The 27,297-nt window shown below is 46.1% G+C and overlaps 2 protein-coding genes across 2 annotated transcripts in view; one reads left to right on the forward strand and one right to left on the reverse strand.

Moving 5' to 3' along the window:
* Positions 1 to 4,188, forward strand: part of PABPC1L (poly(A) binding protein cytoplasmic 1 like) — a 27,896-nt gene extending 23,708 nt beyond the window's left edge. The window contains exons 13-14 of the mRNA XM_036749542.1: positions 3,456 to 3,586; positions 4,120 to 4,188. Coding sequence (XP_036605437.1) covers positions 3,456 to 3,586; positions 4,120 to 4,188 — 200 coding nt within the window. The remainder of the gene's footprint in view (positions 1 to 3,455; positions 3,587 to 4,119) is intronic.
* Positions 255 to 25,983, reverse strand: TOMM34 (translocase of outer mitochondrial membrane 34). Its single transcript, XM_036749543.1, has 7 exons — positions 25,625 to 25,983; positions 18,844 to 18,943; positions 17,288 to 17,440; positions 12,784 to 12,953; positions 10,660 to 10,807; positions 7,354 to 7,480; positions 255 to 7,129 (listed from the first exon to the last, which is right to left on the reverse strand). The coding sequence occupies exons 1-7, from the start codon at positions 25,749 to 25,751 to the stop codon at positions 7,025 to 7,027; spliced, it is 930 nt and encodes a 309-aa protein (XP_036605438.1). The 5' UTR covers positions 25,752 to 25,983; the 3' UTR covers positions 255 to 7,024.
* Between the last annotated feature and the right edge of the window lie 1,314 nt (positions 25,984 to 27,297).

Below are 27,297 nucleotides of genomic sequence, written 5' to 3' on the forward strand. Positions count from 1 at the left end.
GAGGAGCTAACATCATCAGCACAGAGAAACAAGCATGGTGTGGTAGCTGGAGAGCTGCCCTGGGTTCACATCCCACCAAGTCACATACTGGCTGGGTGTCTTGGGATGAGTTACTCCAACTTCTCAGGACCCCTGGACACTTACTAAGTCTAAGGTACACAACAGTTTTATCTGTAGTCAGAGGGAGCTCCTTCTCTGCTTTAGTGATGAAACCGCAGATCCAGGCCAAAAAGAAGAGACTCCACTTCAGAAGGTTGTTGAGGAAGATGCTTTTATCAACCTTAAGGTTATCGCTTCCATGAATCCATGATTTCATAAACACAGGTACTTCCACCACTGGTGCAGGCTGTAACCCAACTATGCCTTCTGCTCCTGTCTTACTCTTGTCTTGGTTTTTCTGTGGAACTTCCTGAAGTATATGGACCCTGCCCTCTGGTTCTGATAATTCATGGATAACAATAGTAAGACTGTTCCAAGCTTGCTGTTACTACATGATCGGCACTACACTTTAATTTCCTTGGTCTTTTTCACTACTGCTATTCAAACATAAGTCACAGTTGGTAATATGCTATACCCTGACACCACCATGTGCCTTTCATTACCTTTCAGGTCATCTGCAATTCTGATGCTTTTGAGATTGTGGCATTCCATGATTCAAGGCATTACTGAGAGATTGTTGCTATTATAAAGATGGGCTTCTGCTGCAGTGAGTAGCTTGGGATCATGGAAGGTGCTAGTTTCCTAAATGTGATCTGGCCCAATTTCTTCCATTTATTAAACTTTAAGCCCAGGTCACTATCCATAACGGATACCTAAGATCTATGCTCTGATGACCAGCTTAATGGCTGCCCATCTAAATGCATGTCATAATTTGGGCAACGGGTATTTTAAAAAATCTATTTGCTTTTTCCTATGTGGAGCTAGGCCATTCTCTTGAGTAACTGAATTTCGCTGCAAAGTCACTGGTAATCTTGCGTTTGGTGTAATTGGCCCAATGTCATCCACAAATGGATATCTGAAGGACCTTGCCACCTATAGAGAATCCTTTTTCCATTTTGACTTGACCCAGCACACCCTTCCAACAATAGTGCACGTTTTTGATAAGTATGTGTCTTCTTATTTCTCATTTGCTATTCACAGAATCGTTAGTTGTTTTTGTTTACAGGTGATATAGACTCTAAAAATGTCAGATGGTTAGCTAGAGTGATAAGGCTTTGGGGAAAGCGGTTATTTAGCAGAAGCAGAAAGCCACTACGTGTGACAACCCTAGACCTTAGAGTTCTAAGAACTAAGTAATTTTGGTTCCAAGGCCAAAAATTCCATAGAGAAAGGCAGCCCAGAAGCAACAGAGTGCTTTCAGGAATGAAAAGATAAAAAAGATGAAAACCAATTTTGTTGAGGAAGAGGAACTATTCAAAGTGGACAGACAAGGCTGGAGTCACATCAACCAAGTTAAGCCCTTGAAAGCATGTACTAAAGATAGACGCAATGGCTCATAGTGAGGGATCCCATGGTGTGGCTCCACAAGAATAATGTCTAGAATGTTCAGCCTGGAACGAGCTAAGGCTGTGGAGGAAGGCGGAGGGTAACAAAAAGGGATTTTCAAAGCTACACCGGAGGAAAGGGGGGAAAGAAGGGGATGACTGACAGCACAGAAAATGGGGTCAGTCCTTCTTGTTTTTCAGTTGTCTTTAAGCACAGCGATCTTTGGACTGAAGAGGAAACCTCAAATGAGCAGACAGTAAGAGACTCCTTAGCCGCCCTGGATTAGTTCAGATCACCAGTGCAAGGTGCTTATGGCAGCTAACATTACATGGCACTTAGAGGTTTGCAAAGTGTACATCTGTTATCTCGTCTGGTCCTTCCAATGACTCTGTGAAGTGGGTACTTTATATTATCCCCATTTGGCAAAAGGAACAGCAGAAACTGAAAGCAGTTCTGACTTGCCCAGAGTCACAAAGTATGTTTGAGGCAGGATTTGAACTTGGGTCTTCCTGATGGATTCCAAGGCCTGCTTGCACTACCTAGCTGTGACAGATGAACTACATATACCAGGACATGGGTGTGGCCTCAGAGATGGCAAATACTGAGCCATTACTATATTTATTGAAAATGTGTGGGGTAGTGAGGTGGATTCAAGACACTGACTAGCCACAGTCAGAAAAGCTGACATCTTCAGATTAGATTAGATGGCCTCTGAGGTTTCCTCTAACTCAGACTCCACGAGTCTTGTATGATCTTGTTGAGGAAACCTTAAGGAGAATTGGACTTTGATCTGCCAAATAGAATTTTTTCTGACACATACAGCCAAACTATATAATCTTTACACTTCACAATCAATTGCATGACCTTGAAAACGCATTCTGTCAAACAAGACTCATCTGCAAAAGCTTGCCTGTTCCCACCTCCTCTTTATCAAACATACCCTAAGGAAATGAATTCGCTAACAAGCAGATGGTGTGGATACTGACTTGCTTTCTGGCAGCTAGCTTTTGGTAACAGCATTCTACAATCTTTTACACTCTAGGAAATCTTTCCCTCCAAGAACTCAAACCAAGCCGAGACTCTAAAATTTTCCCCTCAGGTGGATTTCTTCTACATTCTTTCCAACTTTTCGTCGCTCCTTCCTCAGGTCTGAGGTGGTGGGTTGAGTCCAAAAGTAATGCTTTCATTTTCATCAATTATGAATATAGATTACCAAGTAAACACTGGCAGATATTTCATGTCCACTTGTTTTCCTCAGTTTCGTTGATAAATGTGCCTGGGCTGGGACAACTGAGCCTTAGCCAAGCATTTTTGACTTTTGCTGGTTTTCTAATGCTCTTATTCACCTACTAGCTTCCTCTCTAATGTTCTCTAAAGGAGTTTGTACTCCAAACCCATGTTGTCCTCTAGCTGCTGTGTTTGTATTTGGAAAAGAAACCAAGTGTTTGCGGGCTAAGACAGTTTCTGGACTCTTAGCTTCCCTGTTGTAGCAACTGTTTTAGATTGGGTAAATGTCTCTAACAAAGTGATCATCACTTTTTTCAGTTGGTACCTTATTTAAATAGGCCAAGTGGACTCCTTCCATTGTAGCTTGCCTTCTCACCTTTATCCTAAGTGCGCACAGACTGATTCTGGAAGTCCCCTATTGTCAATAATCAGAAACTACTACAGGCACTGTTTCTGCTGCATTCGCAGTGCAGGTCGAGTTCCGCCACCCTTCTCCAGTGAAGGTCACAAGCTTCAGGTCTAATCTGGCTCCATAAAAGGACTGTGGAATTGGGAATGGGAATAACATAGATGATTCTTATGCACTGCGTTTTACACAACACTTTGAGACAGTACAACCACTGCCCCCATTTTACAGATGAAGAACAAGAGGCAAAGACAGGGCCGGCCGATGAAGGGTATAGTATGCATTGGGTATCAGCCAGTCCAGGTCTGTGCATTATTCCCCCTGCTGTTTTGAGCAGGTGACAGACTCTACCCACTCATTTATGGGATACATGCTCAGCTGGCTGGCAAGATCACCGGCATGCTGCTGGAGATTGACAACTCAGAGCTGCTGCTAATGCTGGAGTCTCCAGAATCCCTCCATTCCAAGGTAGGTGTGTGGGGCTGTGAGAGAGTGGGTGTCCATTAACGTCTTGTGCATGAACCAGCATGTAGCAGTCGAGATGATGCCTGTGCTACTGGAAGGGAATGTCTCACTCAAGGATTTTAGGGGCCTCCGGATAGTCTCTTTGGCTGTGAGATGGGGAGGGGAATAAGCATTTATATAGCACCTACTACATGCCAGGCACTGTGTTGAGCACTTTATACGTATCACTTCACAAAAATAACCCTGCGAGATGGGTGCTGTTATCCCCATTTTACAGTTGAGGAAACTGAGGCAAAGATTAAGTAACTTCCCCAGGGTCCCATCGCTAGTATCTTGAGACCCAGGTCTTCCTGACTGCAGGCCCAGTGTTCTATCAACTGCACCACCAGATGCCTAGGGTATGTGACTAAACCATACGATGGGAATCTGTCCTTAATGGTTAGCCAAAGGCAGGGGAAGTTAGCAGCAGCTTTCCCAGGAAGGTATGTGGGTTGGGCCAGGACTGGATAATCTTAGTTTTCCTCTCCCACCCCCAGATTGAAGAAGCAGTTGCTGCACTCCAAGCACAAGAGGTCTCGGAGCTGCCCAAGACATATGTGCACTAAGGCCCCTGTGAGTCTAGGCCCAATCAAACGTGGTTGCCAGGGATAGAACCCAGGAAGGGAGGGGAGTTTATGAGGGTGGGCTCAGAGTTCTGCTGTCCATCCCTGGTCAGTCCTATAGCCTTTCCTGCTCTGACCTTCGGCACTGAGGGTTGCATGACCTTACTCTCAAAGTTAGGAAGAAGCCCCCAATGTACTATTGTGGCCCTTAGGTTTCACATATACACCTGCTGATAAAGGGCTTTTCTCTACCTAGGCTAGTCCTCCAAATACAGAGGCCTAGTCTTGTCTCTGGACCCATCCTGAGGCCTTTCCAGTTTGGAAGAATTTATGCTTTTCTGGATTAGCCAAGGGTTCCTGCATGTGCACCATAAGAACTGGCTCTCTTATCCAGGCATTTAGCTAAAGCCATTCTAATCCTGTTTCTGTAGAATCCTCCTTTGGGTCACATATTTCCATGTTGGCTGTGGGTCCAGAAGTCCTGGGCTTCGAGTCTTTGGCTATGCCCTACCTCCTCCCCTATGTCCCTCTGTCAGACAGGCACAGCCCCACTGTCCTTTGAGAGTTTGTACTGAAGCTGTCCTTTCTTGGGAGACACTTTCTACTTCTCTTTCTGCTACAGGAATGATACCTGATAGCTGGAACTTTACTGGATCCCAGAGTGCTTGGTATTTACCATCAAACACTGTGTACTCGATTTCTTTTTTTCTTTCCCAGAAAACTGAAATCTCATGGCTCTTGAAGAGAGACCAGCCCTTCCAGTTCTCTGAGGCCCTCTGAACCATAAACCATAACTTATTTCCTTATTTGTCTGTGTACCTGCACAATGTGATGTGAGTGGACATAGAAGGCCAGTCAGCAAGCTGGTCAAACAGCCTTTGCTTTTTTGTATGTGCATTAAAAAGTTTCATGGACTCTACCCAGAATCATCGTGAGCGTGTGTGTGTTGGGCATGCATATGGGCACCCCTAAGTAGAGCCTGGAGATTAGGAGGTAGAGAGCAACAGAATCCTGGGTAAATGGAAGGGCATTTTTACTCTCGGGAACATAAGATCAAATCACTCCACTGTGGCCACAGGATACATAAGCTGCTCTTTTTTGGTTTGGGGTATAAAGGTGGCTCACTCCTGGCTCTCAGAACCTATGCTGCTGTAAGATTACCAGTGCTCCTGCCCTCCTCTCCTCAGTTCTGTGGCTTGTCCCTTATATTCTGCCTTGACCACAGTCCCATCCATAAACATAATGTCAGTTAGAAAGGAAGGGCATTCGTGAGGAATCAGGAAGGGTTTTGTGTAAAATAGTGGCTTTTTTTTTTCCCAGAAAAATGATTAGTTTTGCCTTTGCAAGCTACAGGGTTGAGAGACAACTGTTCCTGTCAGGGTACTTTACATGCTCATCTAGCATGAGCAAATACCCTGATGACTTAGGTGAGTAAGAACTGACGTTCCTTTATCTGACTCTAACCAGCACTCCAGTTCCTATCTGTGGGCCTTCACGCTGACCATCTCACCTCATCTCACTTCTTCAAGATGAGCTCAGTGACTTCTTTGTATGTGAAGCCTTTCCTGAGTCACCACTGCCAGTACCCCCTTCCCAAATGAACTTGGAATATTCGTTTTGTATAGACTGACATGTGCACATCTTAAGACATTTCATTAACCCCAGGGCCTGACACACAGTAGACACTTAAATACTCATTAATTCTTTCAGTAATGGGTTGCACTGAGCCCATGCATACCTGGCAGCAGCTACTGGAGTAAGGTTAAGAGTCATGGTCTGTGTCCCCGAACAGAACTGGTGCTAATATTAAGGGCTCGTATTGTATGCCAGGCAAAGCTACCTTCTACCCCCAAGGGGAAACCCCTTTCCTGTATTGGGGGAGGAGAGAACAGCCTGTTTTGTGGTAAGGGTACTATAAAAGACCCTGGCCTGCACTACAAGAGGCAGTGTCCAGCCAAGGTTTCATGGTCCCCTTGTAAATGAAGGTACGACTGAAGTCCAGTAGCAGATGTTACTTTTTATGCAGTAGCTTAAACACGGGGTGACTGAAACCATGAGGCCATTCAGAATCACTCCAAGAGGGACTGAGGAATAAGGACTCTCAGAGGTGTCCTAAAGCTGCCATTCTTAAACTGGGGCTAGAATAGCCTCCCCACCCAAAACATGCAACAGGCCAACTTCCAAACCAGGACTTGTGGCTCCAGCCCAGGGGAGATGGGGGAAGCAAGACACTTGAGTAACTTGAAACAAGATACAAGATTTTAGGAGAAGTCAAGTACTCAAACCAGTACCCAGAATGACTGTCAGATGTTAGCACTGCACAGGGACACAAGTTGTGACCAAAGATTGCCAGGGGCTCCATCCCTAATGAAGCCACCACATATTCTGGCCACAAGCAGGTGAGTAGGACCTGAGCCTGGTTTGCCAACTAATACATGACCCCATTCACCATGGATTTTGCTGCCTAGCAGGGCCAGGAACCAGTGTTGGAACATGCTTAGTGGATGAAGAAGTATATGTGTTTACCACTGGGAGAAAGGGGGGTCGCCAGGAGAGCTTCCCTGAAAAGGATCAGCAGAAGAAGGAACCCTTGTAGACGAAAAAGGGGAGGCCTGGCTCACTAACCTGAACTGACTTCCAGTGAGCAAAGATTCTAAGTGAGAAAGAAGCAGAGTGTGGATGGGTACAAGGAGAGAAGCTGGGATGCCATGCCCAGGGCATGACCTGGCCTGGGTCAAAGGGTTCACTCGCTCTCTTTCTTGGCCCTGGAGCAGACAAAGAGGCCCTCAGCTTCTCCAAGTGAAATCAGGCAGGTTTGCTGCCCCTTCCTGGACTTTATTTATTTTAAGCTCCGGTTGACTTCCTGCCTCAGCTTGGCGGCCGCGCTGTTCTCTGGCTCAATACTCAGGAGGCTGTTGACGTCTTCAAGGCTGGATTGATAGTCCTGGGGGGTGGGGGGCAGGGATAAGGGAAGAGGGAAGGCAGGAGGCTAGGGCCTAAAGTCAGTACATACTTGGCACACCTGCTACAGGGTCTGAGTAATGAGCAGGGGTGAGCAGATGCAGGCACAGGCCTGCTGGGCCAGCCTTGGGAATTGGGCCAGCAGCAGGGGCAGCCCCTGGGCTTCACAGAGCCCTGGTCAGGGTAGGGCAGGGGACTTCCACTTACCTTAAGTTCTTTGAATGCCTGGGCACGCCTATAAAATGCTTTGATGTTCTTTGAATCTAATTTGAGAGCCTCAGTGCAGTCCTTTACAGCTTCTTTGTATTTCTTCAGTGACAAGTAGCAGAGGGCTCTGGAAGGCAGACAGACAAGTGTGAGAACAGGGAAGGACCGAGTCCCAGTCCCAGGCCCATGGGCCAGCCCTGCAGAGCAGCATGATGTCCCAGAAAGTGCTGTCTTTGGAGTCAAAAGACCTGGCACTATCGGATTCTAAGTTTCCTTATCTGTAAACTGGGGAAATTAACACCTGGAGTTGCCACAAACAATGGCAGTTCCCTCAAAGCTGAATAAGGCCTGGCGAAGGACTCTGCCAGGACCATCCTGGATAAATTCTGAAAGGCTAATCACCAAGACAGTAACTTATGAAAACCATCTACTAAGGGCTTGCAATCTGCATCTGTGAAAGGGAACAGGACTGTGGTGAGGGCATATCTAAGAGCACTCTAAAAATATGAATTCCTAATTACCTAAGAGCAGCTGAAGCCAACCAAGGCCCAGGAGCTAGTGGTCTCGTAATGGCGGGTGTGAGTGGCCTGACAACAGGCCCATTCCCCTTAACCACAGTTTGTCCTTCTAAGCACAAACTTTACTACTGTTCAGTGGCCAAACTAATCTAGAAAGAAGAGATGGTAAAACACCTTCGTCTTCTCTGAGGAAAATGTGATCACAGAAAATGGAGTTGGTTCCCTTTAGACACTGGCCACTCAAGGGGAGCCACGTTTCTGAGATGAAAACTGGTGGTGCAGAGATGAGCCTCACCCAAGGAGTTATAAGGGCAAGCAAAGTGGGATCTTTTATTGTTTTTTCTTTTGGAGTGCTTCTCAGCACTAAGGCAATCAAGTGCCTTTGACTGAGTCTCACCTCGGTTTGTAGGAAGGCCCACACCCTTTTGCTAATTAGGTCACTAGAACTGTGAAGCCCTCAGGCCCTGAAAAAGGGTATAGATACTCTGAGGGTAGCCATTAAGCTAGAACTCTCAGAACTGTGGGAGGAGAGATTTTGCTTGCATTCTCTCACTGGAAGAGTGTCCTGTGATTTGACCAGACAAGACTCTGGGTAGCTGTTAAGGAGACCCTTGGCTTTGAAAATCCAGATGTTGGTGCTTCTCTTTCTGGTAACTATGTATATATAGCTTTGGTCACACAGTTAGAATCCTGTCTGTTGATTTGTGTTATTTGCTCTGTTTATATTTTCTCTAATTTCTGTTTGTATTTGCTCTGAAGTTCAGGGTGTGAGAACAGGGAAGGACCCTGAACTAAGTGAATGATATGTGTATGTTTGATTAAAGTGAGATTGTAAACCCCTTAAAGTTGCTTTCCTTAGCAAAGCAGATCAAAGAACCTGTGCTAGCAGCCCTCCTGTGTGCTGGTATTGTAGGTCTTACACAGCCACAGTAGCTGCAGGTAATGTTGTTACAGGAGTCCAGAAGCTACTATGGGACCTTGTAAGTGGTAGTTGCTAGTGATGTGATCAGGAAGTATCTGGACTTCTCTTTGTCCCCAGAGCCACTCCAGTTACTTCAAGACTGGCCATGCACTGAATGTCAGGGTCTCCTGAAATGGTCAGAGCCAGAGTGGATTGGGTACATCTGTCAGAGCTGGAATTGCATTTCCAGTGGCTAGCACAGTGCCTGGCATATAGTAGAAGCTTAATAAATGTTGATTGCACAAGAGCTTGTTTTACAAGTGAGAAAACTGAGACTCAGAGAGGGAAGTGAGTTACTTAGACTGTGTAGGTAACAATCAGGTTTCCTGCCTCAGGCCAGTGTTCTTTCTACAGTACTACTATAAGGGTGAAAAAGGAAAGAAATACAACTCTGGGCTCCGGGCTTACAAAAAGAATTCTCTTGTCACATTCCCTTTCAAACCCTCAGACCTAGACAGAATTTAGAAAAAGAAATGGTTATCCCGCAGCATGAGGGCTAATACCTTCATCTCCTACCTCAGAAAACTCTCGACCCTCTCTTCCCCCCTACACACCATGGAAAACACACCCACCACTCCACAGTGGAAGGGATCTTCTCTCTCTGGGTGTGTCCTAAGCACTTATTCTTATAGCCTTATTCTCTCCACTAGACTGAGATGTTTTAGGGCAGAGACCATTTGTCATCCCTCACAGCACTCACTAAGCACAGGTCCACAGAGGACATACTTAATAATTAAGTTTTTGAAGTTGAAGCTAAGGCCACGAATCAAAGCTTTCTATGTGGTCAATGGAACTGGGCCCCCTTGTTTTCAGTGACTCTATCCCTTCAACAACACTGCAGCAGCTGGTTAGGAAGGAGCACAAGGGGACATCATGTGCTCCCTCCTGAGTGCAAAGGATTAGGGCTTGTTAAGAAAACTGCAGGTTGAGAGGCAGATGAAGTAAAGTGGAAAGGGTACTGGAATCTGACTCACAGGCTCAGATGCTTTGAACCTGGCAGGGACCTTGGAAATCATGTAGCCCAATCCCCCTCATCCACAGAGGAGAATGGATTGGAGAAGACTTGACCGACATTATGCAGCAACTCAGTGCCGGGGCTGGCACAAGAACCCAGGTCTTCTGACTTCAAATCTAATGCTCCTTCCATCAGATCAATCCCAGTTCTGCCAGATGCTTGACTAGCTATGTAACTTTAGGCAAGCCATCATCTCTGGGTCTCAGTTTCCTCACTTATAAAGGAAGGAATCACTTTACATAAATAATTTAATCATACCTACCACAGAGAGGCAATGTCAAGAAAGTCCATTGTAAACATCAAAGCCCAACAAAAGTAGGAATAGCTACTATTCTCATGGAAAGGCTGAATAGATGGAGTTGTGTTCACCGGACTGGGAGTCCTGAGTTTGAATCTGGGCTCTGCCACTGCCTAGTAAGTCCCATTTCCTGTCTCTACTTGAGCTTCCTCTGCTATAAAATGGGGGTGATGATACCATCTACCTCACAGGTTTTCTGTGGGAATCACATGAGAATATGTCAAGCCCTTTGTAAACTGTCAATGGTAGAGTAAATCAGATTATCATTCTCAAAATGGAAGGATGTGCCCTTCTCTCAGCTTCGACCAAGCATTTAAAGGGTTCCCTCAGTAGGTATTCCTGCCAGGTCTCTCCCTCTCCTAACAGGAGAGCAATTTACACTGTGTCCCAGGAGCAGAGAAACAAGCTAAGTGTTGTGCCAGAAGGAGACATAGAGAGCCCTCCCCACCGGTGAGCACTTAGGAGGACTCCAGTGTGGAATAAAATTAATCCTAAGCCAGGCCACTACAGGTACCTGTTGGTGTATGTTGCAGACTCCAGGCTGCTGAACATAAGACTCTCACTGTACTTCTCTACAGCCTCCTTATGTTTTCCTTTTTTCACCAGCTCATTGCCTTCTTCCTTTAGGGCCCGGGCTCGCTCGATGTCTCCAACAGTAGGCACTAGAAAAAGAGTATCGGCATACCTAACTACTTAAAATATAGGCTGCACCCCTAAAATGACATCTCTTGGAAGGGAAAAAATGTATAGAGATACAGACTGAAAAATGCCACTTTTTATAGGCTGCATGACAGTTGTGTAGAACTAAGATTTGACAAAAAAAACAAACAACACCAAAACATGGCTTCTATTCAGACTGATGCATTATATCCGGGGCTCTAGTCCTAGAGCCACTGACGCCATGTGACCTTCTACAAATCGCTGCTATCTTGAGCCTTAGCTTCTCGTCTTTTAAAATGGGGTTATGATCACTGCCCCACCAGCGGTGTTCTAAGGTTGAAATGAAACAATGGTCATGAAAGTGTTTTGAAAGTTATACCATCAAGAACTGGGAACTAAGAGGGCACCCTGCTCTTGGGGAATGGCTAAGCAAAGCATATGGAGTCAGGGAATAGTTTTCACCGTAAGAGAGGCTGAAATGTGAAACATGGGAAGACTTAGATGAACTGATGCAGAGCAAAGAAAGCAGAAAAACAACAACTCCTGTAACAACACCTTAAAGACAAAAGCCGCTGAACGGCTTGAAAATGCTGATAAGTGCAATGATCCACCACGAGATTAGAGGACCAAGGATGAGCAGGCTACTCACCTCTTGACACAGACAAGACAGACTCAAGATGCAGGAGACACACTTTCAGGCACAGTCCATGGGGGGATTTTTTTTTTGCTTGGCTAGGCATATTTGTTACAAAGGCTCCACCACCACCACCCCCCCACCACCGGCAGAAGGTGGGGGGAGGGAAAGGGAAAGAGGGTCATTAAAGTACTGTTCTTAAAATGTAGAGAAGAAAGCAAAGCCAGACATGACAGACAAGCAGAGTAACTTTGAAAGCTACAGGCTGAACTCACACCCATAAGAAGGTAAGTATTCATACCAGAGACCTGCATTTCCATGTACAACCCTCTTTTTCTGTTCTGCTGTGTCTATGAAAGTGCCCCTTTTATTTGGTGTTTGTTACAACTCTTCCATCAGCGTCAGGTGGCACTGGTGCTAAAAGGGGTGACAGCTGCCCAATAAAGAAAATTCTTTGATCTCTGCTTTAAAAGAGGGGGGGAGGGGAGAATAATGAACAAGGTCAGGCCCTTGAGCAATTTTCCACCTTCTCTGGGACTCGGGTCCTTGCTCATCAACAAAACAGCCCAGCCTGTCTGTACCAAGAAGGGAAGATCTGCCACCAGGTGCAGCTGTTTCTGGCTCAGCCCCACTCAGCAGGCAGACGGACGTTGGACACAAAGACCCAGGTTCACCTGTAAGGTCTGCCACTGCCTTGTTGGGGGACTCTTTACGTAAGTCAGCGGACCTTTCTTCGATGGTTTCCTCATCTCTACATTGGAATTTAAAATTCCTAACCTGCCAAGTTTACAGGGCTTTTGTTAAAATCAAATGAGATAATGCATGTAAAAAAAGCATAGAAACATAAGTAGTTACTCTCATACCAGCTATAATATTAGCAGTGAACCTGGGCAAATAAGTTCACCTCTTTGCCTCAATTTTTCCATCTGTAAAAGGGGATAATAACACTACCTACCTCACAAGATCATTGTAACCAATAGAGGAAAATGCTTAAAGTACTATATAAAGGAATGTTGCTATTGTCACACTGGCAAGCAAGTCACCAGACTGGCCTGCCTGTAAGGGGCCTGAGAGGAGTGGTCCCCATGCATCTGGAGTACATGCTATCCTAGGGGTGGAGAACATCCATGGGGGTAGAGGTGACATCTTCTTTCTTGGTCTTTGGCTCTACCAGTCCAGGAGGGCTCTGGCTCAGATCTCTTCTGGACTTGCATTCACAGTATCTGGTGGGCTGAAAGCCAGGCAGGCAAGAAAGATGTATTTTCCTTGGTTTGTGACACTAAATTAAGTACACCATGACTCAAGTGTGGCTTCCTTCAGCTAGGTCACTATCCAAAGGCTCACCTTTGTTCTTTAAGGTATCGGCTTCTTTCAGTTTGCTTTTGGCTGCCTTCTCATGGTCACCCCCTGGAGCTGCTTCCCACCTCTTCTGAGCTGCAACTGGCACTGAGGGAATGGGGGGCAGCTTAAGACGCCACTCAAGCCCATCTGTGTCCATGAGAGCTTTGGTCATTCTACAACAAAAGGCAAGGTATTAGAAAGAGGCTTTTCGCCTGAGCCACTCAAATGTTTCTGTCGTCTAGTATGCAGGGTACAAGGAAGGCACAGTTAACACCTGTCAGGGCTCACCAGAGACTAAAATCCAAGAAAGGAGCCAGCAGTGAAAATTCTTGATCTTAGATGCCTATATACAAATGTGGAGCATCTGAGTAACGCGCAAGATACGTCAGAGATTAAAGAGACAAATTTGACCTCATAGGTATCACTGAAATTTGGTATGTGAGACTCACAACTGGAATATGGCTCTAAAAGGGGAAAGGGGTAAGGAGGAAGGGCATCGTAAAAGTAGCATTTTGTTTTAAAAAGCTATACTTGTAAGACATCTAGGAACCAGAGAGGGGAAGCAGAGTAGAGAACATTTAGATGATCAAAGGAAGCAGAAAGAGAAATGATAGTCAGCAGAATATGTTAGAGCACCTGGAAAAAAAGAAATTGATGAAGAATTCAAGAAAAAGATCACATTCCTGATAATGTGCCATAATATAGTAGTAATGAGAGACTTCAAATTATTCAGACATCTGCTGGAGCTTTCTCTTTGGCAAAAGTGGAGAGACTGGTAATTTCTTGATTTGTCTTAATGATAATTTCTGCCTTTAAAAAATGAAGAAATCAACAACAGAGAACTCTATTCTGATCTGATTCTCACCAACAATGGGAGGCTGATTACTGTAGAGGAAATAATATGAATCTTCATAGCAGAGTAACAATTCCATCTTTGAATCTGAGAGTGAAGAGGAGAGGCGAGCCAGAAAGTCTGATGTGCACCCTGAATTTTAGGAGACAAGATTTCAAAGTGTTCAGGGAAAGGAGAGGAAGGATCCTGTTGCCTGAAATTCTATATGTGTTCCCCAGGAGGGATGGGGAATAAAATTCTAAAGGAACAAAGAAAAACAACTCCGATAAGGTTAAAAAAGGGGGGAATCAATATGATAAAGGGCTGATGTGAATCATCAACCTACGTAAGTTTTAAAGACAGGTATAAAAGATGGAAGAAAAGACAGGGAACGGAGGATGAATATAAAAGCAAAATATGGCCCCTAAAGAATGCAAGAACCCTACGACTAAAATAATCTAAATCCGTCAAGGTAAAGCTAAGGAAAACACAAAGATTTTTTAGCTACATTGTCTGGGGAAGACAAGAGAGGAAGGAGAATCAAAGAAGGGACCAGATCACGGCTGAGGATGGATGGGACAATAATAGCCAACAGAAGAAAAGGCAAAGCTGTTCAAGCTCATTTTGCTTCTCTTTTTTCTGCCAAGCAGAATGATCTTTGGGCTGAAAGGGACAAAACAAAAATGAATAATAGGAAACTGAAACCCAAGATAAGTGAAGCAATTGAAGGAGAAGACCAAACTTCTCTTAATGAATTCAAATCACCTGGCTCAGATTAATGACATCTTCCTGTACTAAAAAAAAGAAAAACCAAAAAAACCCCACCACTGGCAGGTGGGATGGCTGAGTAACTATCATTTATCTTTGAAAGGTCACAGTGTCCAGGAGAGGTACTACAGAATTACAAAAGGGTGAATTTACCAATTTTCCAAAGTGTTAGAAAACATATTCTATAAACTATAGTTCAGTTTATAGAATAGTTCAGAACTACAGTTTGGGATGTAAAATTCATATAAAACTGGAAAAACTCTAAAATGCAATACTAAAGGATGCTTATCGATCGCAAAGACCCAGCATGGCTTAAAAAAAAAAACCAAGTCACAACAGGCTTATTTGGTTTTTTGGTTTTAGCTAAGTGTTTGTCTGTGGGGTCATTAGACTGATAGATAGGGATATATATTTTGCCTAGATTTTTAGCAAAGGATTTAATAGTTTCTCATGCTATTCTTGTGGAAAACATGATGAGATATGGTCTAGTCCAGAAGTGCTGCAAAATTCCCTAGTGCTGAGGAATCAGGTTAAAATCTAACTGGGATGGGGCAGCAAGGTGGCACAGTGAGTAGAGCACTGGCCCTGGAGTCAGGAAGATCTGAGTTCAAATCCGGCCTCAGACACTTGACACACTTACTAGCTGTGTGACCTTGCAAGTCAATTAACCCCAGTTGCCCTGCCTTCCCCCCTCCAAAAAAAATTTAAAGATGTAACTGGGAAATATTTAACAGCATAAGTAAAAACACACCACAGATAAAGTTAATTGGTGGTTTTCTAAGTCAATATGCCACTGCAGGGGTTGATTTTTTTTTTTTGAGTTTGACACCTCTGGTCTAAACTGCAGCATAGTTAGATGGATTCAGAACCAGTTGAATGACTAGACCCAGAGTTGTCATTAATGGTTCAACATCAGCTTAGAGGGTGATTTCTGATAGAGCGCTTGAGGGTTCTGTGTTTTACCAATGGCTTGGACAAACACTTATCAATTCTTTAGATGACATACAGCTAACACTAGATAACAGTCAAGATTCGAGAAGGCCTGACAACCTAGAACACAGGGACGAATCCAGTAAGATGAAATTTAATAGGGATAAATACAAAGTCTTACACTTGGATTCAAAAAAATCAATTTTACAAGTAGAGATTGGGGAGTCATCACTAGAAAACAATTTGTCTGAAAAAGATGTGGGGTCTAAGTGGCCTACAGGTTCAAAATGAAGCAATCAACAGAATCATACAGAAGCTAAGAAAGCTTTGAGCATTTTAACTGAGTGGGTAGAGGGGGAAAAATCCATATTCTGGATCGTCCTGGGGCTGACTTTGCAAACTGGGGGATAAAGAATCGGGGGAAGGCAGGGCACACTCTTTCAGCGAAGGCTATGGTCTGTGAAACTTTATCCATCTATTTCCCTGTATCCGAGAGCCTCCTCACTCCACACAGATGGCCACTATCTATAAAGTTATCGCTCACTGAGAACTTGGAGAAGCCTCATGGCTCAGCGAAAAGAAAGTTAGCAAATCCTCCCAACGTGTCATTAAGTTTGTTCAAGGCCTGAATTTCTAAACAAACTTGTAACTCTCCTAAGCTGGTCTCCAGACATTCAAGTTTGCTTTCCATATAAGAACAATAAACAAGTTAACATTCCTTCAGGGGATTTGTTTCATGTTTCATATACATTAGGGTATCTTGTATCTCAAAAGACGAATCAGGACATCCCCATAGGGAGCTAAGCCACTTTATGTGGTCAGTCCACATCTGCAGTACAGCACTGAACTCTGGGTACCACATTTTAGGAACGATGTTAATGAGCTGGAGAGTGTTCTGAAGAGAGTAACCAGGATGGTGAAGTGTCTCAAGTTTATGTCATGAGGATTAGTTAAAGGAAATGGAAATGTTTAACCTGGAGTAAAGATTGGGGCAGGGGCAGGGGGTGTGGAAGAGGCAGTCATTGCCTTACTATGTACCCTCTTCGAGGTAGGCTGGGAATACTTTTAGTAGGGGTCATCAGGGAAATCTTCATGGAAGAGGTGTAATTTCAGTTGAGCCCCAAAGAACAGGCAAGATTTTGATAGGGTAGGGAACAGCCAGGAAGGAATTCTAGGAATAAGGATCAGTGTGAAAAAAAAGGAAAGAGAAGCCATGCACATGCAGAGAAAGAATTATGGCATCTGAATGCAGATTGAGGCAAACTATTTGCTCTCTTTTTTCCTTTTTTTTGGTTTCATTTCTTCTTTCTCATGATCCATTCCACTGGTTATAATTCTTCATTACAACTGGACTATTACACAAATAAGTCCAATGTGAAGGTATATATAGAACCTACATTGGATTACATGCTGTCTTACGGGGGGGGGGAAGGGGAGGAGAGGGAGGGAGAGAAAATTTGTACCCCAAAAACTTGTGGAACTTTTGGCTAAAGTCTAGAGAATTCTAAGGAAAGTAGTGGGAAAAAAGTCTGTAAAAATAGGCTGGAGCCAGACTGTGAAGAGAGGGCTGAGAAGTCTGGCTGTGAGGACCAGTGGTGTGTCTTACTTAAACTCATGCATTAGGAAGATTAATTTGTCTCCTGGACTCGGCACAAGTTAGAAATTCAGGATATGGACCTGGAAAGGACCTAATAATGTCAGATTTGACACATCATTCCCCCCTAAGGATGATCTGACTATACACACTTTTGCTCTAAACAGAGCTTTCCTCACAATAGACACACCATGCAAATTTCTATGAACCTCATTCTTGCTTAGCTTTCTGACTGAGCAGGTTTTTAAGAACAGAAGGTACAAATAACGATGCACCTCTCTCTTCCCTGAGGCTTAGCTAAGTCTTAAGCTGGCAGTTTTGTGCCAGAAGACAACCAAAGGAAAAGTGTCCAATGGCGATCACACGCAACATGGCAAGCTTACCTGTTGACTCCATCATGTGCAGCTGGCAGAGTACAGTCTATCTGCAGCACTGTCTTGTAATCCACATAAGCCAGCTGGTATTTCTCCAAGGCTTCATAGGCTGCTGCCCGTCTTAGCAAGGGTTTTATGCCAAAAGGAACCAAAGACAATGCACTAGAGGTGGGAAGAAAAAGCAGTGTGGCTTCCTGAGTCAATGGAACACCATCCTACCCATCGCTCTTTGGCTAGTTCAAACCCAGAGACCACTATAATGACAATATGTGGTCAGTACAGAACATCAGGAGAATATTCCGGAAAAAACTCCCCCTGCTTCATAACATCTTTTTCTTGTATAGTATCAAAAATAGAGTATTCTAGTGTGATATCACAAGACAGATTTGGCACCCACCTTTTAGGGCTGGACAAATCATTTCACCTTTCTAAGCCTCAATTTCCTCATCTGTAAAAATGGGGATAATGATGTTTACAGCACCTAACTCACAGAGCTGCTGTGGGGCAAGTGTTTCTTAAATTTTAAAGGGCCTGGGTCAGGACCTGTGAATTCACTGGCATAGTGCAGATGACCTTCTCTGCAATGACAGATGACTTGCCCAGGATCACATAGCCAGCCTGTTAGAGGCAAGACTTGAACCAGCCCTCTATCCATGACAACATGATGCTAACTAAAATAAAAGACAAAACAGGGTCTAACTAGCTGGGGTAAGTCAAGAGAGAAGAAATGAAGGAGAAGGTCTAACATCTTATTTCTATCATGCTTTGGGTGTATAAGCACTTGACCCACAATAATCCTATAAGGTGGAGGATGTATTGAGTATGACAGGAAATAATTTGGTAGACGAGCAAGGGCGTTGGCGATGAAATCAGACGAGTCAGGTTAAAACCTACTACCACTATCTGTGATCTTAGGCAAGTTAGTTTCTTATCTGTAAAGTGGGAGTGGGTTGGGGGGAGGGGGTTGGATGGCTTCCTCCAGCTATGATCTTATGTCCACTTTAAGAGTAAAGAAACTGAGGCACAGAGGGGCTAAATGACCAGCTGAAGGTGACACAGCTAATAAGGGGTGGAACAAGAACATGAATGTAAGCCAACAGATTCCAGGTCTAGCATGTTTTTCACCACACCACACTAAATGGCCTTTTGGAACACTCCCAATCATCTGAGGCCAGGGGCTCCCAACTACACATCACAGTAACGCCCCCTCCCCCAATTTCTCCCCCTATCAGAACAGGGATTGCTCTAGCAATTCTAGGCCTACAGCTCCCCTTCCTCTACAGCTCTCCTAGGAGAGCCCCATCCAGCTCAGACCACCCCATCATCTGCTTTTCCACAGCCTGGTTACAGAAACTGGAGTCCCTAACCACCAAAGCCAGAGGGAGAAAGGACCTCTTGGTCCTCTCCTATTCTAGGCTCAGGTAGAAATGCTTCCTTGAGATTAGTCACAATGTACTCAGCAGGGTTAGCCCTGGAGAGGAAATGACTCCTGCCAGTCACCCACAGGTCTGAATCATGCTGGGGGCCCTGGAGCTGAAAGATATTCAAAGCTGCATTTAGCTTACAAAGAGCAGTCTTTAATGCAATGTGTACAGTTTCCATCCTTCAAGTGGCAAGCTGCTCGGTTGGAATAGAGGACACTCTCTTCTTCAGGGTTGGCTGGACCTGTCAAGGGAGGGAATGAGATACACAAAGCAGGTGTTAAACTGAGCAACAAAAGCCTGAGGCTACTCACACTGTCCTTCCACACCCAGGGCTCTTCAGAACATGGCTGAAGGCAAAAGAAACATGAATGTGGGTTGGCTCCACAGGCCAGTCAATCTCTATTTCATGCCTGTACATACACATGCACACACGTGTTTTCTGCCATCGATGAACCCCAGATTCCATACCCTTCAGAAAATGAAAAAACATTGGACTTAGAAACAGAGGCCCACTTCTACCACTCACTCACTAACCATGTGATTTTGGATGAATCACAGCACGTCTCTGAGCCTCAGTTCCCTCTTCTATAAAATGGAAACGATACCTGCACTATCTACCTCTCAAGGATATTCTGAGGAAAGCACTTTGTAAACCTTAAAACAGTATAGCAATTGTGAGTAATGATGCTAAAAATCCACAATTTAGTCCAATGCAAACCATGACCCCTTCTTGATCTAGCGAAGTCCTAAATGTTACGGTCAAAAGATTCATTACTTTTTTGTCAACCTGATGATGACTCTCTGACCTTTTGGGATTCTGGTCCGTACCTTGGCACAATCTGTGTCCCTGGAATGGGCCCCTTCTCATCTTGGCCTTCTGGAATCCTTAGCTTCTTCCTTAAGGACACAGTCAAGTGCCACCACCTGTTAATGCTTTTCTTTTTAAAATTTTTTTTTCTGCTTATCTGTGTATATATTGTATACAAGAGCAGAATATAAGCTTCTTGAAGGCAAGACCAATTTTATCTTTTTGACTTTGTATCTCTAGAACCTGGCACAGCACTTTGTAAAAAGGAGTTATTAAGTCAATACTTGTTGAATTTTATTGAACAGACAGATGTACCTCATCACTAGGCCTGTAATTTTCCGGGCTGGTAATATCTGTTAAAAGAGTTTACACCCCACCGATAAGAACCTAAAGTCATCTCCATGACATCCATGAAGCACTGGAGGAAAGTTATAGGAACTTTTTACTGCACATTTTCTCACTGGCTGCTGACTCAGGAAAAGGGCCCCAACTACTACTGAAAAAATACATCCTGGGGATGGCCTTCTTTCTAAGAGCTACAAATCTCAGGAGCCCATAATATTTACTGTGAACCCAATATTTAACATGTTCAGGAAGTACACACATTGAATCAAAGTGCTGAAGCACACAAAGGCAGGTAACTTCATAACAGTGCTCAAGTCACAAAGCACTACACGTACCTGTAAGGATGCCCCATTCCAGCTGTATAGAGCTTTAACCTTTAACTTTCAGGTCCTTAATTTGATTTCATTCTGAAAGGCTACACACAGTGTACAAATGATCATCTCCATTTGAGAGATGGAAAACGAGATCCTCAGAAATGAAGTGACTCGTGTCAGGTTATACAGCTACTCAATGTCCAGCCTAGGGTGAGGACACAGGTCTTTGGCTCCTAGCTCTGGGCTCTTTGCTGAAAATTTAAGAAAGTGGAATCATAGCTCCTTGAGAGCAAGGACTCTCTTGCTTTTGTCTTTAAATCCCCAGCGTCTAGCACAGTCCTTGCAATCCAGTAGCTGTTTAATAAATTTCTGTGGATTGATTACATTCCAAATAATAGCTTCCAAAGTGCCTTATGTACATTATCTTGGAAGCGGGCAGGGTCAGGGTGATTATCTCCGAGGAAACTGAAGCCCAGGGAAGTGATTGGCTCAAGGTTACACAGCAGAGCCAGGACTCAAATGCAGGTTCTCTGACTACAAGTCACCCACTTGGTCAAAAATGCCAGCAGGGAGGCACACAGCAGGTGAAGGAGGCTAAGGAGGGGATGTTCTGGTAAAGGCATTCTGGGTGAATGCCTCCAGAACCCTTTGTCAGATGAAGGAGCTCACTGGTTCTTTCTCAAGAGCACTCACCACTTCAAGGATGCTCACAGGAGAGCCTCACCACCCAGCCGAGAAGCCAACACTGAACAGCATACCATTAGTGAGGCAGCACGCACTAGAAACTTTACTCTGGCTGGAGTCCGAAGGACTGGCATAATGTATGAGGAAAGGGAGGAGGCAGCTAGGTGGTGCAGTGGATAGAGTGCTGGGCCTGGAGTCAGGAAGACTCATCTTCCTGAGTCCATATCTGGCCTCAGACGCTTACTAGCTGCGTGACTCTAGGTAAGTCACTTTTTTGCCTCAGTTTCCTCATCTGTAAAATGAGCAGGAGAAGGAAATGGCAAACCGCTCCAGTATCTCGCCAAGAAAACCTCAAATGGGGCCATAAAGAGTCAAACATTACTGAAGATGACTGAGCAGCAACAACAAAAAAAGAGGAAGAATGGAAATGACAACCATGCCATAAAATCAGAGAGATCAGACACTGTCGAAGCGCATCAAGTTCAACCTCCTAATTTTACACACAAAGAAACTGAGGCCCACAGTAAGGGAAGGAAGGGAATAAGCATCTGTCCAGTGCAGCCATCTCATTTGATCCTCACCACGGTCCTGGGAGGCGAGTGCTATCATTACCACCTTTTTTACAGCTGAGGAAACTGAGGTAGACAGAAGTTAATGACTCACCCAGGGTCACCCAGCTGGGAAGTGTAGGAGGCTAGATCTGAACTCAGATCTTCTGGACTCCAGGCCTAGTGCTCTATGCATTGTGTCACCTAGCTGCCAAAGCCTGGCTTATGCACATCTGGGCACTAGGTCAGGCTAACTTCCACTGAGCTGTCAGGGTAAGTTCCCCAGGATACCAGGCCATTTCTGCTCCTTCTTTCATGCCTTCCTTCCCTCCACCATACTTTCATCCATGCCGGTAATTCATAAACTGTCCAAACATCTTCTGCAAGAGAGTTCCCCTTTATAGTTTGCTTATATTTTCTTCTGAGATGCCAAAGAGCTACAGGTCATTTATTTAGCACTAAGGAAAGTACAGGCAGGAATCTGAGACCATCAGCCTCCCTTTGTCAAGGCATGAGGCCATCGGTTGATGTAAACCCCCTGAGGATGCTTTCAGTCCCAGGTCGGCTTGCGGTGCCTTGGGATCGGTGCGCCTGCTCCCCTCCTGATGTCACCACCTAATGCTTCTTACTATGATTTCTCTCTTTCTCTGGCAGGAATGTGTAGCAGGAATAGTTTGCCAGCTTCTCCCTCATATTCCATAGTCACTTAAGTCAGTGGCAGTTATGGGAGATTCGTAGGTTCACAGCAGGTACAGTGAGGTCACGTGTGTTGTCAAGTTGAAAGAAGCTAGAAGCTGGGAAGACTGAAGAGAATTCATGAGGACCAGGTTGCCAAAGGGCCAGGTTGAGAAGTCCAGTGTAGTTAGCAAGACCAAGACCGAGGGCCAATAGTCAAGAGAGGATTAGTGGGGATAGGTGGGAAGGTGTCTGGATAGAATGAGATAGTTTGGGGCCTAGTCTGAGTGTGTGGCCCCCTTGTATCCTTCCAGCTCCATTCCGTTGCTCCCTTTCTCTCACTCTACTATCCAGACAAGCTGACCCTCTCTCTGTTCCTTATACTCAGCACTCCATCGCTCATCTCCAGGCCTTGGTACTAACCATTCCCCACACCTGGAATGTACTTCCTTCTCACAGAACCCCTCTCTTCCTTCAGGATGGACAACTCAAGCACCAGCACCATGTACATGAGGTCCTAACTGGTCCCCTCAACTGCCAGTGCCTGCTCTCCTTGATGACCTCCTATTTCTTTGGTATGTGCTTATATGTACATAATGGAATATTGTACAGTGAAGATATTACACATTACAGAAGAGGAACTGAGGCCAATGGGGGAAGATTTTTTATCAAATGATAGAGAGCAAATAAGCAGAACCAAGAGAACATTAACATGATGACTACAAAAACGTAAATTAGTATTATCACTAAAAGGAAGCTGAACTGAGTAACGAAGGGGAAAAAATCAAGAAAGGTCCCAGAGATCACAAAAAAGACCCCCTCCCTCACAGCAAGGGGGCGGGCACCGCAAGGGTGGAGTATCACTAACATTGTCAGGTGGCTTCTATAAGTGGGTGTTTTTGCATTTTGGGGGGGTTACAAGGGACAGTTCCAACAGGTGGAGTGGAAGAAAGTTACTACTGTAAAAACAAATGGAACCAATGATACATTTTTAAGAAGAATTAAACAAGGGTAGGGTGTCTCCAAAAGGGCAGACAAGGGTAGATGGGCTAGATCCATTCAGGTAAGAAATGAGGATTCCTAGTCTAAGGGAGCTCAGGAAGCAGGAGGGATAAAATTGATTATAGTTTAACGGACAGGAAATGATTCCTTATTCATCTGGGAGTCAGCCTTGAACATACCTGTCTATGTACAGTCAAACCATAGACCGGTTACTACAAAGACCAATATAAAACTAGAGGAATAAAAATGAGAAAAGGCTAAGGCAATGGACTAGATGACCTCGAAAGCTGCTTCTAGCTCTGACAGCAGAAATTAATAAAGACCCAAGAAACAGGGTCTGTGGAGACTGAGGGAGGTCATTTGTGGAACTGGGCAAATCTCTGAGCTCAGGAAGAGCTTCTTGGGAAAATCGGGGGCGAATTTAGCCAGACTGGGTGTCCATGGGACAGGGGCATTACGCCATTGTCCATGTAGACAGGCTGTGGGGCTGGTCAGGTGAAGATGGTGGGGTCAGGGCTGGGGGAAGGCTGTGGGACCAGCTCAACTGGAGTTACTGAAGCTTTCAGGAATTACAGTCCATTGGTTACAGTCCATGTGGCTTTGGGTCTATGAGAATATATTTTGATGGAACTGGAGTCCATGAGATCTGTGGAGGAACGGGGGATAAAAATGTGTGGAATTAGTCTCTGGGAAGTCTTTGGACCCCTATGGGGTAGAGTGTGTGAGGCAGGCTGGGGTCTGTGTAATTCAAGTTGAGAGGGTTGGAACAGATGTAGGATGAATTCTGTGGAGATACAAGCTATGGACTCTTGGGAGTCCCATCTGTGGGATGTTAATTGGTGGGGCTGTGATATCAGTTTAGGAAGCTGGGTGCTGGGTGGCAGAATGAAGTCTGTGGAGTTGGAATCCAAATGGAGGGTAAGGTCTGTGGGGCTGAAGGAAATCAAGGGCTGCGGGATGCATGCTGGTCCAGGCAGGTGAAGCCCCTAGGGACAATCTAGTGAGATTTATGAAGGAGTGGGGAGAGATAGGAGTTTGTGGGATCAGGGGCTATGTAAGCCCCCTGAAGTCAACAACCTTAAATCTTGAGCTGGAAGATACCTTCCACCTGGTGATGCGGTGGATAGAGTGTTGAGCGTGGAGTTCAAATCTGGCCTCTGATACTTACTAGCTGTGTGACCCTGAGTAAGTCACTTAACCAGTATGCCTTAGTTTCCTCAACTGTAAAATGTGGATAGTTGCTTAGCACCAAGCTTGGCACATAGCAGGCACTATATAAATGCTTATTTCAGTGAATCTTTCCAAAACCCTTATTTTCTAGGCGAGCAACGTAAGACCAAATGGGTGCCCAAGGCACAGGGACAGTAAGCTTCAGAGGTGCTCTGACTCCAGATTCAGTGCCTCTTCCACTCCGGGGGGACAGGCAGCATCTACAGGGGGAGCAAAGTCCTGGGTCGGCAGTTCCCTGTACCTAAAGTGGGGGACAGGTTCTGAGGTTGGTGATGCCTACTCTGTGAGGTCTTCAAGGGAGTGGGATGGGGGGAGGGAGGTGGGAAAGTCATCTAGGTTTTCCCAGTCATAACAGACCACTGGGACAGGTTTTGTGGGGCTGGTAGAATCAAGACAGGTCCATGGTCTGAGGGGCAACAAGATGGCTGGGAAGCCAGTAGGAGTGAGGGGATCTGAGGGGGAGGGGGTCGATTCATGGGATCTGGGGGCTGAAGGAAGTGGGAGAAGTGGTCTGTGGAGTCCGTGGGGTTCAGAGGTGTCCTGGGAGACAGATGAGGTCTGTGGGGTCCTAGGAAGCGGGGAAAGGAGGGGTGTTCTATAGCCTCCAAAGGGAGGATCTACTGACAGCCTATGGCAACCTGGACCCCCTATAGAGGGGGTGGCTTATGATGTCCTGGGTGGGGTCAATGGAGTACACAGGGGTCTGGAGCTGGAGGGAGGGGGCCTATGGGGTCTAAAAGGTCTAAAGCTCTGAAAGGCGTCTCTATGGGGTCCTGGGGGGAGGGGAGGGGCCATAGGTTCTCTGTGATGGGGAATGGTCTCTGGAGTCCTGGGGGTGGTCCATAGGCTCAGCAGGTGGTATGGGGCGTCTACTGGGTCCTGGGGGTGGTCTGTGAAGTCTACGGGCCCCACAGGGCCAAGGGTATCTATGGGATGGAGGGGGTGTCTCTGTGGTCCTAGGAGGTGTCTGTGGAGTTCTGGGAGAGACCTTTGGGATTCTGGCGGGGACTATGGGCTCTGCAGTGGGGTGGGGGTATCAGTGGAGTCCTCGAGGGTCTATGGGCCCCCATGTCTACGTGATCCTGGGGGGGGGGCAGCAAGGGCCCCTGGGGGCGTCTCTGGGGTCCTGAGAATGTCTCAGGAGTCCTAATGGATCGATGGGGGGGGGTTATCTGCGACCCTGGACGTGTCTCAGGATCCGGGAGCGTCTCTAGGGTGCTGGAGGCGGGTCTCCAGGGACCCCGGGGGTTTCTATGTGAGTCTGGGGTATCTCCGGGGCCCAGGGGGTGTCTCGGGGGTCCTCGGGCCGCTCGTACCTGTCTCTCGCAGCGCGTCCAGGGCCCGGCCGTAGAGCTCGGCGGCCTCCGCGTACTGGCCACTGCGGAAGCTCTCGTTGCCGGCGGCGCGGAGCTCGAGGACGGAGCCGGGGGGCTTGGGCGCCATCCCGGGACCGGAGCCGACCAGAGGCTGGAGGCCGGGGTCCGCGTTCCGCGGTTGCTGTGGCGCCGGCTCCGGCTCCGCCCCCTCCCCCACCTCCGGGCCGGAAGCGTCGCCGGCGCCCAGAACCTCCGATGGGCGCTGGCGCGCGCGCACGCGGGGCGGGCGGGGGCGCGCACAAAGGGGGTTGCGGCGGGGAGGGGGAGGCCGCCCCGTTACAATGCGCGTCACCGCGCGCAACAGCGTCCGGGTGGCCCCGCGGCCCCGGAACCGCAGAGTCTGCGTGTGCTCTGGCGGCTGCCTTCCGAGTGCCGGGTCCGGTTAGATCCTTCATCCGGCCTGGGGGCGGGGGGGGGGGGGGAGGGGGGGTGGCTAGGTCCTCGTAGTATCTGCTTGTTCACGGCTAAAATCCCGCCAGTTGTACTTCCGATCCTTAGTATGTTCATTCACTCACTCACTCACTCATTCATTCATTCATTCACAGCCTCGAGAAGAGCCCCGAACTTTTTGCCTCTCACACTTTGTAGCTGGCCATAAGATGGCCTCAGTTTACTTTTCTGTAAGATGGAACCGACATAAGCACTAGAAAAAAATGCAAATAAGGCAATCATTCAGCAAATGTTTGTTGTATTTACGTGCAGTACCCTATGCTTGAAAAACAAAGAAAAAAAAAGTCTTTTAGACGGGACGAGGTCACCGAACTCCCCCAGCTTCCAAGCCAGAGGAGTAAATAAATAGGGCTTGTAAACTCATGCTTAGAATAAAAGGCAGTGGGTGATAACACACCACTCAGGCCGTATCAATCAAATGCTGCGGGAGTCCAAAGATCAGAGGGTGCAGGGAGAGCTCCGGGGAGGAGATGCAGTTTGTTGTTGCCGAGGGGCAGTGCTGGATCTGGAGCGTGAGCATCTGCCTTGGAACCTTGGCTCTGTGTGACCTTGGGAAACTCATTTCACCTCCGCAGGCCTCGGTTTCCTCATCCATACAAGGAGAGAATTGAATTAGGCCACTCCAACTCTAGACCGTGAGTCTAAACGGTACGCTATGATTTATTTATTCGACGAGTCCCGCGCTGGAGTTAGGAGACACCAGGGCTCCAATTCCATCCCTGGCATTCACTAGCTTCGACCCTGCTCAGGGTTTCCTTATCTATAAAATGGGTAAAAATACTTGTAAGATCCCCTTCTTGGGCTATTTTTAAAACATAATAGTAGCTGATTAATAATAACAGCTGACATGTATATGGCACTTCCTGTGTGCCAGGCACTGTGCTAAGCCCTTTACAATTATTATCTCAAATGTTTCTCACAGCCCTGGAGGCAGGTGCTACTACTATCTCCACTTTACGGATGGGGAAACTGAGGCAAACAGAGGTGAAGTGACTTGCCCAGGGTCACAAAATTAAGGAAGGGTCTGAGGCTGGATTTGAACTCAGGTCTTTCTGACTCCAGGCCCAGTGTTACGGCCATTGTGCTGGATTCAAGTGAGATAATATATGTCAGTACTTTGGAAACCTTAATAAAGCATTTTGTAAATATCAGTTATTATTATT

The sequence above is a fragment of the Trichosurus vulpecula genome, chromosome 3, assembly GCF_011100635.1.
Source record: "Trichosurus vulpecula isolate mTriVul1 chromosome 3, mTriVul1.pri, whole genome shotgun sequence".
Classification (NCBI taxonomy): domain Eukaryota; kingdom Metazoa; phylum Chordata; class Mammalia; order Diprotodontia; family Phalangeridae; genus Trichosurus; species Trichosurus vulpecula.